The sequence below is a fragment of the Balaenoptera ricei genome, chromosome 10 (genome assembly GCF_028023285.1).
Source record: "Balaenoptera ricei isolate mBalRic1 chromosome 10, mBalRic1.hap2, whole genome shotgun sequence".
NCBI lineage: Eukaryota > Metazoa > Chordata > Mammalia > Artiodactyla > Balaenopteridae > Balaenoptera > Balaenoptera ricei.
The window spans coordinates 98,045,649-98,058,853 of record NC_082648.1 but is presented as its reverse complement, the minus strand read 5'-3'; the positions used below and the strand labels follow the sequence as shown (position 1 = coordinate 98,058,853).

The 13,205-nt window shown below is 51.2% G+C and overlaps 1 protein-coding gene across 1 annotated transcript in view; it reads right to left on the bottom strand.

Annotated features, from left to right (window-relative positions):
* FAM83F (family with sequence similarity 83 member F) overlaps positions 1 to 5,751 on the bottom strand; it is a 29,649-nt gene extending 23,898 nt beyond the window's left edge. The window contains exon 1 of the mRNA XM_059934870.1: positions 5,211 to 5,751. Within this exon, the coding sequence (XP_059790853.1) occupies positions 5,211 to 5,705 (495 nt within the window). The 5' untranslated portion in view covers positions 5,706 to 5,751. The remainder of the gene's footprint in view (positions 1 to 5,210) is intronic.
* Positions 5,752 to 13,205: the final 7,454 nt, after the last annotated feature.

Genomic DNA, 13,205 nt, shown 5'->3' with positions numbered 1-13,205 from the left:
TAAAGCCTCTGACATGGAACGTCAGGAGAACGGGGAAAGGTATCAGGCGAGAATCGGGACCAGCTCTCGAACAAGGCTGCGAGGTGGCTAACGAACGTATCATCAGACTCAGATTTCACAAACCAGTAATATTTAAGTATATATATATGTAAACGCTTTCTTTTGTTTCCTCTCTCTCTCTCTTTTTTCTTTTTGAATCTGCTTCATGTCAATATCCCAGTGCCCAGCATGGTGCCTGGTACAGGCACCTGGTACAGAGAAGGTGCTGCGTGCTATTTGCTGGATGTATCTGAATGAGGGAAGAGCCAATTGGGGCTAACGGGGGAAGACAGTGGCAAAGGCTGCCACCTGCAAGCTGAGCCTCCTGGTGAAGTGAACTGGAGCCTCTGAGACTTTGCCACATCCCCTGGGCATGTGTACCCAGCTGTTCACCCCCATCAGCTGCCCAGACCTCTAACCAAGGCTGCTAACCTGGCCAGCCATGCCTCCTGCCCTGGAGCCTTCCCCCAAAGCCCTCTGCACCCCCTCCTCCCAATTTAGAGCATTCTTCTCTCTGCTGCCAGGTGGCTTTAACAATGGGGATTAAAGGGGTCCCTCGGTAATGTGCCGTTCAACTGGGGACTCTCCAGACACTTGCTTCCCCAGAGGGATGGAGAGGGGCGGGTGGCCAATAGGAGGCAGTTTCCAATCAATTAAACAAACATCATTGGTTGCCCGTGCCGCTGGGGCCCTACAAAGATGACGGAGAGGTGTAGGAGGGAGTCTCAGCTCTTCCAAAGCTGCTATTTCCCGAGGATAAAATGGACTCTCCTAAATCGAGCTGTGTGCCAGGCACACACGTGGCACAAACCAGGAGCCACGTCTGAGAACAAAAAGTCACTTTTGGATTGAAAATTTGATAAACAGCCAAAGAAGGGTTAGCTTCTGAGCCAGACCCTTAAGGAAAGGGACAAACCATTGACAGGCAGAGATGGGGTGGGGCTGGGCCTGCTACCCATGCCCCTCTGTCCCCCACCAACCAGGTGGGCCTGCTCCTCTCACTGCCACAGGAATAAAGAGCAGCAGCTCCCAGTTAATCACAGCTTCCTAGCCCAGCAGCCACCCTCTCCTGGGTTGTGTTTATATCTACACGGGGTCATTGGTAGTTCTGACCGGGGACCTGGGGAAGCTGTGTCCTCTCCTTGTCCTTGGTCTGAAGACAAGTCATTAGACCCTTCTGGACCTCAGGGGCCTCCCCTCTGCCCGACACGGTTTTTGAGGCCCAAAGGAAATGCTGCGGGAGGCACGGTGGTAAGCAGTGAGGAGCTGGGTAGTTGGTACCCTTGAGTGTGGGGCTCAGGAACGCAGGGGCCAAGGATCAATCTTCAAGGTGGGTGGCCAGTAGGTTTTCCTCTGCTCCTGGAGCACAGGCAATACTCTGTAAACCTACCCAGTAGACCCAAAAATGGATGCCGCTGGTCAGAAGGGAGCTGGGGTGCAAAGATGGGTGGATGCTTGGTGCAATCTCACCCTTCTTGCTGCATTCAGACACGCCTGTAGACAGGCCCTCAGCATCAAAGGTCCTTCCCTCACCCGGTTCAGGGGCTGGTTCAGTGCCCCTCCTGCCACGCCCTCTGCTAAGCACCCATCATTCTGTATTAAAATGATGGTTTATTAGACTATTAGGCTATTTAAGAGCAGAGGTGTGTTTTATGTCTGTTTTCTACTGAAGTGCTTAGCACATAGTAAACCTCGAAATATTTGTCCAATGACCAAATGCACTATTCTTCCAAACCGCAGTAATTTGGTCCTCTCACTCTGCCCTTGTAAATGAGAACCGTTTCCTTGTCTACACATGGTCTCGATTTAAGTCCAGTCCCCCCTGCCCCCTCCCTGCAGTTACAGCGGTCACAGCAGCCCAAGCGGCAGCAACCTCCCCTGGTCCTCTCTGCCAGCGTGGGAGAGGCCACGGACTCACTTCTGGGTCCCTGAAGGCATGTTTTCTGCCTGTACTTTAAGCAAAGTACATCATTCAGTGACACTAAAATAAGCAGATCACCTAAGGGGTATTAAAACAACAGGAAAAACCGCACCCTCCCCCCCCCCCCCCCCCGCAAGGAACCAGGGCCGAATGTCTGAATGCTGGCTCTCCAGAACAGCCAGGAGGGCGTTCTGCCATTTGCAGAGGCCCAGAGAGCAGATAACTTAAGACTGACCAACTCAAAGGCCTCCTCCCATTCCACGTGGTCCCACCTCCACCCCTGCTGGGCTGTTTCCCCACTGGGCACCACCCTCTGCCCCTCTTCCCCAACCCCCAATCATATTTTCAAAGTGTCCCCTAGTTAGGCTCCTGTGTCCATAACCCTGAGGCCCAGGTTCAAAACCCTCACTGGTCTGCGCCTGTGGGCAAGTCACAGCCACTCCCCCTGAGGCTTGGTTTCCTGTTTTTCATTCAGGAATAAAAATGACAGCCCCTCACGAAGTTATTCTGAGGATTAAAAGAGATAAAATATGAAATTCTGGCACACAGCTGGACGTGTGTACTAGGTCCTTCTGACCCTCCCCCGCTTTTCCCCAACAGTCACCTGTGTCTCTGCACATAAATCATCTGGGTCTGTCCCACCCAGCCTCACAGCAGCCAGACTCTCCCTGGAGACAAAGGAAACTCCCTCCAGGGTGTTTCAGGGTGAAAAGGAAGGGGGAAGGATCTAGAGGGTTGCTTGCCAGTTGGACAAGCTGGGGTTGGGGAGGTGGGCAGGTAGTTGTCGGAATGTGTAGCCTTTAGAGCGGAAGCTAGGGATCTGGGTCTTTCCATAACCAACCATGTGACCTTTGGGCAAGCCCCTTTTCTTCTTTGCGCCTCAGTTTCCTCACCTGTGAAACAGGGTCAACCTCTCTGCCCTGCCTACTCACAGGATCTTTGGGAAGAAGGTACTGCACAGATGTGAGTGGCAGTGATTAACAGTTGGGGTCCAGAGGGCTTGTGGGTTTCGGGCACAGATGGGGCCAGAAGCTGCTTCTTCCTGAGGGGTGGTCACCTGCTTTGGACCCAGTTTTAGGACCAGGCTCTAAACACCAGGCCCCCCACATACTCAGCTCCCACCACAACAGCTCTTTCCTCCTGCCAGTCAAAGCCACTTGCTGTTTTGAAGCGAAAATCTCTCTCTCCTGAGTCTCTTAAGGAGAAACTGCCCATTCCACTTTCCTTCTCTCTCTCCTTTCAACTCTGCAATTTACGTCCCTTGGGAAATCCTCCAGATTAGGCATATCCAGCCTCAAAAACTGTTTTCCTTGCAGCACATCTCCCAGCATTTGAATTAACTCTTGGAGGGAAAAGGCCACCTTATATCCTCCTATGGCTAGTGCCTGGCACACGGTAGGCACTCAGGAAATAATTACTGGTTTAATATGTATGCATTGGATCGGTTCACAGTTGTTAAAGTTTCTGTTGTTAAATATTTAAAGAGTTAAGAACACTCCACTACATAGGAGATTCCTGACATCCCATATGGGACTAGAAGTTCTAGTGGGCAGGGCCCTCTCTCCACCTTCTTGTAACAGGGGTTCACAACCTGCAGCCCAGGTTGTGACCAGGCTAGTTCCATTCCAGCTCCTTGGTTTAGTCTGTTGCACCATCATCCGACAGCACAGCAGTTAAGAAGAAGGACTTTGGTGTTTGAACCCTGGCTCAGTAAGTGACTTAACTGTTCTGAATCCAAACATAAGGAAAATACCCATCTTACTCCGTAGTTGTGAAAAGCAAAAGAAAAAATGCAGGTAAATCATTAGCACAGTGGCTGGCACATATTAAGAATGCATAAATCAAGGCTTGTTAGTGTTACATCGTGAGCCCTGACCCCTGACCCCAGCTGCACCCTGCTGCACAGTATTGTCACCCGCGTCCTTTCTCCTCCTCTGTCCAAACTTGTTTTTCTCTTTTGCAGAATGCAATATACAGAGAACGCTCAGGTAGACAAGCTGGAATTCTTCAGAGAGGGAGGGTGGAAACATGGACAGTGAAAAGTTAACCCTTCCTTCTGGCAGCCAATCTAGCCGACTACCTGCATCGCGCCTTCCAGGAAGAGGAGGCCCACCACTGGTCTTTCTAGGCTCGTTCAGCCTCCAGGGATAACAGGGCTCCAACCACAGTTACTGAGTTGAATCAGAATGGTGAACCCAAGCCACTCCTGCTGTATATTCTGAACTGGGCACCGAAGGCTGCTGATGTTTCTTAACAAATCTCAAGGTAGGGGAACCAGACTTAGCAAATAAAAATACAGAATGTCCCCATTAAATCTGAATTTCAGAGAAACAGTGAATGACTTTTTAGCATCAGTATGTCCCAATGCAATATTTGGGTCATACTGAATAATACTAAATTTTTTCTTGTTGTTTATCTGGAATTCAAATTTAACAGGACATCTTATATTTTATCTGGAAGCCCTACCCAGGTACCCCTACCCAAGGGCACAGAGTAAATCTTCCCCCTGCCCTATGAACTACTGGCCCTACCAGTAGTAGAATACCAGCCACTCTGGAAACATCACCTCCTTTCAATCCCCAGGTAGAGTAGACGCCCTAAGTGGGAGCTTCTTCTTGACCTGCTGAGTCCAAGGATCTGCCTTGTCAAAGCACCCAGCACAGAGTCAGGTACACAGTAGGTGCTCAAAATACATCCCTTAATTCATCCTAGACTGCTTGAGCTCTAGCACTGGGCCCAGAGCCGGAGTGAATGCCAGGGGCCAGGGGCCAGGCCAGCCTTGACTCTGGGGGGCCTCCTAAGAGCAGCGAGGCTTGGGGTGGGAGGCCACACCGCACTTCCTGGGGTTGCCTGAGGATCAAATGAGAAAATGGCCAGGGACATGTTTTGTAAATCCCTGGGCAGCACATAGGTTATTATCAAGACCTCTGAGTGGCCCATTTTACCACAGGACTCCACAGCCCACACTCTTCTCTAGGGAGAGAAACCAGACAAGGAAACAGAAGCACAGAGCAGAGGAAAGCCAGCGCCTCTGGACACTGTAATGGTGACGACAAGCAACTGTCCCAGCACCTTGTAATTTGCCAAACACGTTCACATCCATGCTCTCCAGAGGACTCACCAGCCCCACGTCAGAAGGCAGGGTTCTGGACCCATTTTCCAGAGGGTGGTCAGGGGGGCCAGGCCCAGGCCTTGCCTCGGAGGTGGCGCCTGGTCCGAGGGGACAGGCGTGGGGCGGGGCGGGGCCTACCTTCTGGGCCTCTTGGATCATCTGCCGGACCACCTGCTTCAGGTGGGGCGCCTTCTCCTTCCTAGGGGGGTGAGTGAAGAGGCTGACGCGGCTCACGCCACGGTAGAAGCACGATTCGGTCCAGCCCAGCTCCAGCGGGGGCACCTCGGTGTCGGAGCGGTCGGGCCAGTAGGCCAGGGACTCGCCGGACTCGGCCGCGGCCTGCGTTGGGGTCTCGGCCACGGCCTTGCTCTTGCCCCGGGCGGCGGCGGCGGCGGCGGCGGCGACTTCTTCGTAGGGGCTCCAGGCGGCGCCGAGGGCCTGACGCTCCTGGCTGGAGAGGAAGTCCCGCAGCTGCTCCTCCTTGACCCGTTCGCGGTAGGCCTGCTCGCCGCCGCCCAGCAGCGCTTCGAGCGCGGCCCGCCGCCGCTCGCAGTAGTAGAAGGATGCCTGCGCCGCGGTCACCTTCTCGTTCACGTGCGCCTCGTCCAGGCAGCCGAGCTGGGACTCGGCCATGGCGCCCCGGCCCGGCCCCGGCCCGGATCCTGCCGCCGCACCTGGAGCCGCCGAGGGGCGGGGCGCCTCACCTGGACGAGAGAGCGGCCAATCGGCGCGGGCGCGGGCGCAGGCGCGGCCGTCGGGCGGGGAGGGGCAGCTACGCCCTCCGCCTCTGCGGGGCGCGAGCGGCGCAGGCGGCCTCGGGGGCTCGGCTGGGGACGCGACGGCGCTTAGGCCTGCGGGGCCCAGCCCGGGGCGGGAGACCCGGAGCGGGCCGGAACTTGGAGCCGGGCCGTAGTTAGACCCACGTGCGGCCTCTGGCCCGCTTTCGTCTCCTGGCCCCGACCCTTCGGTGGGGGAAAGGTTGGGGACCTAACCCTTCCTGTTGCCGGGCCGGCCAGACACGTCCCAGCGCGTCCATTTTCCCCGCTGTTAGGGCCCCGAGCACGTGGTCTGGCCAGGGTGCTTCTGGGGTGGCCGATCTGACCACTCCTCGGTTGGGGGTCCGGGGGCCCTCTGCTAGGCCAGATTGTGACGGCCTAGCAGGGACGGTTGGTGTGCAACAGCGAAATGCTAGTAAAACCCCCAGCTCCCGGCCCACGTCCACGTGTCCCAGTCTGAGATCAGAGGCCCCTCCAGGGGCTGTCAATCCAACACTTTCACCAGGACAAAAATTTCTTTAAAAAAAAAAAAGCCACCCAGATACAGCAAGGATGTAAGCAGCAGCAGTGGAATTTTTTCCCCCCCATTTTAATTTGAAGTGGTGTGTGTGTGTGTGTGTGTGTGTGTTTGGGCAAGATAGGCTACCAGAGGCCTGATTACTATATTAGTGATCTAAAATATATGTTTGAGCTCAAGGGAGGAAGACACACACACACACACACACACACACACACATATCACCAGCAGCCGCTCTGCTGTTTCCCATTGGATTAAGTACAATCTTCTTAGTCATTAACATATTATTTTGTCCATGCACTGCTGTACAGTTTGATTCTCCACATTCAAAATATTTTCAGATCATAGCAACCAAAGGTTCACATTTCTCTCATTTTATAACACAGCATCTTAGAGCTGGAAGGAGCTTTAGAAACTAATTCAACCCCCTCATTTTACAGAAGAGGAAAATAAGGCCTAGAAACATGTGGTTTGCCCAGGTCTCCCTGTAAAGGAGAGGCAACACAGGGGACTGTTAGGTTCTCTGTGTCTGGGAGATCTTTGCCCTGCACCACGGCCACCTTTGCCCTTTCTACTTCTCTTGTGAAATGACAGAAGGTTACTGGGGACATGGTTTTAACCCTGGGGACTTAGAAGAGATCACCTAATATTTCTGGGTCTTCCTTTGATGGCCTGGAAAAATGAGGGTTAGAGTTTCAAATATCTGCAACTTTTGTGACCATAGTCAATTCTGGCGTCCTGTGTCAGGTCAGGGATGGGGAGCAGAGACGCGTCCATCATCTCACTTGTGTCCTCTGCTATTCTTGGGAATTGGAAGGCCTCACTCCTAGTAACACTCTAAATGTAGACAAATTTCATCTTTAGAAGGGAGAGAATTTAGTTTGTTTTCCGATGACTTGAGGCCCTATAAGATGCCAAACTCTATGCCCTGGGTATACAGAGGAGCTCAGAGCAGTGGGAGGAATAGAAAAACAAACACACAGGAGAATAACACAGGTGTGATGAAAATGCTTTTAATAAACTCAATCAGCAATGCATTGGGAGTAAACATTTACTCAATGCCTACTATGTGCCTGGCACACAGTATGTACTTAACTACGATTTCTTTAAAAAAGAATGTATTAGGGCCAAGAAAAGGGTAGGTGCAAGGAGCTGTGGGGACTTTGAGGGAAGAAGAAATTAATCTGACTAGCGGGATGTAAATGAGAAGGTCTTCACCTAGCAGGAAGGGATCTTAAGTGGAGCCTAAAAGGAGAAGAAGAAGTCAAGGGGGAGAGAGAGAGTGAAGACATTCCAGGCAGAGGAAGTTGGGATTGGGTGCGGTCAGAGCATCATGCTGGCATAAGGCACACGTGGGTTCAGCTCAAGATACACAACCCTCAGAGCCTTAAGTATCCTCATCTACAAAATGGGATAACAATGCTGACCACCCCCCGACCCTGTGACCTCCCAGATTGTTGTAGGGATTAAATAAGATCACATATTTGATTTAATTAGCAGTTGTGTCTGACTGATGGAAAGCAGTTTACAACAGTACTTCTAAAACTTTACTGTGCCCAGTAGTCACCTGGGGGGATCTTGCTAAAATGCAGATTCTGATTCAGTTGGTCTGAGGTGAGGCCCAAGAGTCTGCATTTCTAGAAAGCTCCCACGTAATGTTCGTAGTGCTGGTCCATAGACCAATTGGCATAGCAAGGATTTCAGAAGCCAGTGAATAAGAGGGTGAACTTTCATGTCAGAGAGTCCTGGAATGGAATCCCACTTTCTTGTTGTAAGCTGTGTGTCCCTGGGGAAGTTACTTCTCCTTTCTGAGCCTTGGCCACATCATTAGTGACATATGGGTAATAATAAGTCCTACCTAATAGAGCTGTGCGAGAAGGGAAACAAATTAATGGATATACACCACTTAGTGGAGTGTCTGGCACAGCGTGGTAGCCTGTGAAGAGTAGTTAGTGTTAAAGTGTGGGAAGATGGGACTGGAAAGAGAGGGACCTGGAGTCCAAACTGTGGGGACCTTGATTTTATTTTATTTTTTGGCTGCACCACACGGCATGTGGGATCTTAGTTCACTGACCAGGAATTGAACCCCAGCGCCCTGCGGTGGAAGCGCAGCGTCTTAACCACTGGACCACCAGGGAAGTCCCTGGGGACCTTGACTTTAAATCTTATTCCGTAGCTAGGGGAGGCATTGAAGGTTATTAAGAGACTGATATGGTCATAAAAAAAATAGCAGCAATTACTATGTGCCAGGCACTGTGCAAAATATGTATCTTTCAAATAAATTCATATAATCCTATTAGAAAAATTATTATTATCCTCATTTTACAAGTGAGAAAACTGAAACACAGAGAGATTCAGTAGCTCACTCTAGGTCACCCAGCTGCTAAGTAGAAGAGCCAGGATTCAAACTCAGACCACCTGACTCCAGGGCTTGCCTGCCTGCCCACCTTGCTATACTGCCTCGGTTGAGAATGCTGGAAAGGGACATTAGAAAGAAAAAGAATTCCCCTTGTTTAATAATTTATCCATTCAACAAACATTTGCTGAATGTTTGTTGAATGGATAAATTCAACAAATGAGTGGTCAGAAACCACTCATTCATTTACCAAATCCTTATTGAGTTGTAACAATCACAAGGCCCTGCTCTAGGTGCTGAGGGTACAGCTCTGAACAAAACCAAGTTCTTGCCCATGTGGAGCTTACATTGAAGTGAATGACTGAGATAAGGATTTTGCTCTCAAAGACACAAATATTATGTGACACAAGTTAGAATAGGACAGAAGGTTAGAATCAGAGTAGACTATTTTAGTAACAGTTCGCAGTGGAAAAGAGCTTTCCTAGATCTAACTGCTATGAAACACACAGTGATCTTTTCGTGATAGTTCCCTTTACATACCAATGACTTATTTATTCAGCCAACTTTTTTGAGCAGTTGATGTGTACTAGATAACATGCTTGCCACTGAGAATAAAAAAGAGGAATCAGACGTGATCGTTAGCTGCTCTGGTGGCTCCCTTGGTTTAGCTGGGAGTCAGATACCCACAGCCTTCTTTACCAGGCAGGGTGACGAGTCACACAGCGGCATTCACAGAGAGGTTATTGGCTATGGAGGCACTGTCACGTACAGTTATCTAATTTGGTCCCCCCAATCTTTGGAAGTAGGCTGTGAAAGGGACTACCGTAAGGTGCTGCAGATGAACACGTTGAGGCCCTGGGAGGTGAGACAGCCTCTTCAAGGTTATCAGCCAACAAGTGGAGGTGCTGGGACACGCATCCCTGAGGCCTGATGCCCTGTGCATTATTAGTGAGATTTTTTAAACACCTTACCAGCCCAGAAACTGATTTCTTTTACGCACAGGCCCAATTTACCTTGTGTCTGTGGACATCCCATGCGGTGGTGACTCCCTAGGAAAGCCTCTGGTCCTCTACCAGTCCCTCAAGTCCTGGATCTGGTGTTTCCCTGAGCTGGGGGGCCCATCACGGTTGCATTTCTTCCAGCTTCGGAAGCCACCTTGCCCAAGGTGACTGGGCCTTCCTGAGAAATTGTGCCTCCTCCTCCAGTTCCCCTCAGGCCTCCTTCTCCTCCAGAAGACACCTACCCCTCTGCCTGGGCTCTTGGCTGTCACTCGCCTTCCCCTCGCCCCGCGCACACTGCCGGCTGGGTGTGCAGTTGAGATCTGACCCCTTGGCGTTTACATTCATTGTAGGTGCGTTCATCCCTGTTTGCATCTATTGACCTAGGTCCTCCTGTGTAATTCGAGTCACAGAATAACCCACCTCATGATATATTCTAAGATAAGCTTCTCAGGGCTGACTTTTTTTTCCCTCTGCGGCAATTTGTGTCATGAAGACCTGTTATAAAACTTTGGGGGCTTTCTCATGCCTCTATGAGATTCGTGCTTTGCTGCCTATTCCCGGAGAGGATGAGAGAGGAAGAGGAGGTGATTATAGCTGGGGCCGTGGAGGAGGGGTGTAGATCCTGGTACTGAACTAGCTGAGTGGCCTTCACCTCCGACCCACTCTGCAGCCCAGAGAAGTGAACACACCGAGGCCTCTCCCCTGCCATTCACGACATATCTCGGGCTTTCATCTGTTCGTTCAGGGGTGATTTATTGCACGCTGATTTTGGACTAGGCAAGTACCTGCCCTCCCCGACCTCCAGACTTGGGGACTTGGTTGTATCTGCAACTTTGGAAGCCTATAGGCTCCTCTCCCCGCCGCTTCACAGCTGCCCTTGCTTCCCGACAGCCCGACTCCCTGACCTCTCTGCACCTCCCGCCACTCCTTCTCCGCCTCTTTTGTCCATCCCTTCAACGTTGGCGTCCCTCAGCGCTCGGCCTTGGCCTCCTCGTTGTTTAGACCTCACACGCTCCATGGGTGCTCCCACTCCTTAGGGCTCGAAGGACTCTCCCAGTCCTCTCTCAGCTCCAGAACTTTCTCCTCTGCTCCATACCAGTAGATCAGGCTGCCTGCTGCTCATCTCTGCTCAGACGCCCCACAGGCACCTCTGAGGCAGCGTGTCTCAAAGGAACCCCTCACCCTCTCCTCCTCTACCTGCTCCCACTACACGTCCTTCTGGGTCCCTCTCCTCCAGAATGACACCACTACCTGCCTGGTGGCCCTAGTGGGACACATGGATGCATTTGGACTCTTCCCCCATCTCACAGCCACCAGGCCAGATGAGGCTCCTCTGTGATGTCTCCCATCAGCCCTTTTCACTCCATCCCTGTTGCCACTCCCCCCATCCCAAGCATTGTTACGAAAGCCTCCTAATGAAACAGAGCAGGACCCTCTGGTCCTTGCCCCTGCCACCACCATGTCTTCAGCCTGCCTTTTGTCTGTGGAAAACCTTTAGCCAAAGAATAAGTTTAATCAGAGAAGAGAGAAAATGCAGAAACAAAGGAAAACCGTCAAAGGAGACCAAATAATCACTTAGTCATATAGTCAAGGACCTTTTGTGCCTCCTCAAGGGCTGTAGACAATATTCTGAGCCATGTCCTGTGAGCTGTCTTATAGATACTGAAACTCCCACCAGGTGGAAGAAGTGAACTACATGATGACCAGACTGTAGCCACGACATAAGCTGCCACAATTCTGAGAAATGGCCTCAAAGAAATGGAAACAAACCGAACCTGGAACTGAAGATTAACTGTACCTAAAACAAGCAAGATGAGGCTGGTCAGACCACCAGTGACCAATTTCAAGATGACTGTCAGAGCTGACTGTATTGTTTCTGCATGTAGGCCCCTCCCTCTGTAAAAGCTCTTGCCCCCTGATTGTTGGGGGCGGGGCATCGGCCTTTGGACAGACATCCACACCCACCCACCCCACCCATCTCCGGGTGCCGGCATCCAAAATAAGGCGGCAAACTTTCCTTTCCACCAAACTTGTCTCTTTATTGTCTTTTGAGCGGCGAGCAGCCGGACCTGGGTTCGGTAACACTAACTGGTCTTCCCAACTCGATCTTCTCCTCCCAAATCCTTTCTAAAATGCAAATATATTACGACATTTCCCTGCACAAAACTCTTCCAAAGTTCCCTATTATCCCTACGCTACAAGTCAAGCGCCTTGTGACCATTTACGATCCAAACCTGTTAGGTTTCTTCTCCCCCTTCCTCAATACGTCATGGCTTTGCTTGGGGACTTCCTGCTGCCGAAATGCTTTTCTGTTCAGTCCATGTGCTACTCTTCTGAATCCTTTGTCTTCAGCCTGGTCAATTCCTCCACAACATCTCTCCTGACCCTCCAGGTCTGGGTCAGGGCCCCTCACTTCACGCTCAGCCCCTGTTTAGCACTCAAGCTCTGTGCTGATGGCCTGTCTCCCCCAGCAGGTGGTAGGTTCCTGGAGGTCAGGACTGTCTTATTCAGTGTGGTGTTCCCAGGCATTATACCCTAAACACTGGACTTTCACCCCAGTTTCCCCCTTTTCCACCATCGTTTTACTTCAAACTGACCAGGAATTCCTTCTTAAAAATGGGTAAGTAAAATAGATAGCTAATGGGAAGCAGCCACATAGCACAGGGAGATCAGCTCGGTGCTTTGTGACCACCTAGAGGGGTGGGATAGGGAGGGTGGGAGGGAGATGCAAGAGGGAGGAGATATGGAGATATATGTATATGTATAGCTGATTCACTTTGTTATAAAGCAGAAACTAACACACCATTGTAAAGCAATTATACTCCAATAAAGATGTAAAAAAAAAAAATGGGTAAGATTTTCTCTCTTCCTCAGCATAGATGAAGTAAGAACATAGGAATAAGAACCTGGAAGTCAGGGGACTTTCCTGATGGTCCAGTGGTTAAGAATCTGCCTTCCAATGCCTGGGAGGCGGGTTGATCCCTGGTCGGGGAACGAAGATCCCACATGCCGTGGGACAACTAAGCCCGCATGCCACAAACTACAGAGCCCACGCGCGGCAACAAGAGATCCCGCATGCTGCAACTAAGAGCCAACGCAGCCAAAAATAAATTAATAAATAAGTCAAAGATGAAGCTGGATTTTGCCATCCACATCCTCCTGGGAGGTGCAAACGGAAGGGCAGGTGGGGTTGGGGGCAGGATCAGGAAGGGAACAGAGGGCAGAGTTCAGCCAAAGTCCTGCCTAGGAAGAGGCCCAGGGGATTGTGCTTTTCCCCACCTGGAGACTCCTCCCCTGGCCCTTCCCCCTGGGGCCTGGTTGCTGTGTTCTTTGTCAGAGTCAGACCACTGTGTGACCTGGGATGCAGTGACCTAGAACAAAAGCTGGTCACTGGAGAGGTGGCCATGGCAGATTAGCTTGAGTTCTGCCCTGTGGTCTTCAATGCCTCGTGCTCCGGCTGTTTCTGCTGGTTTAATATCAGAA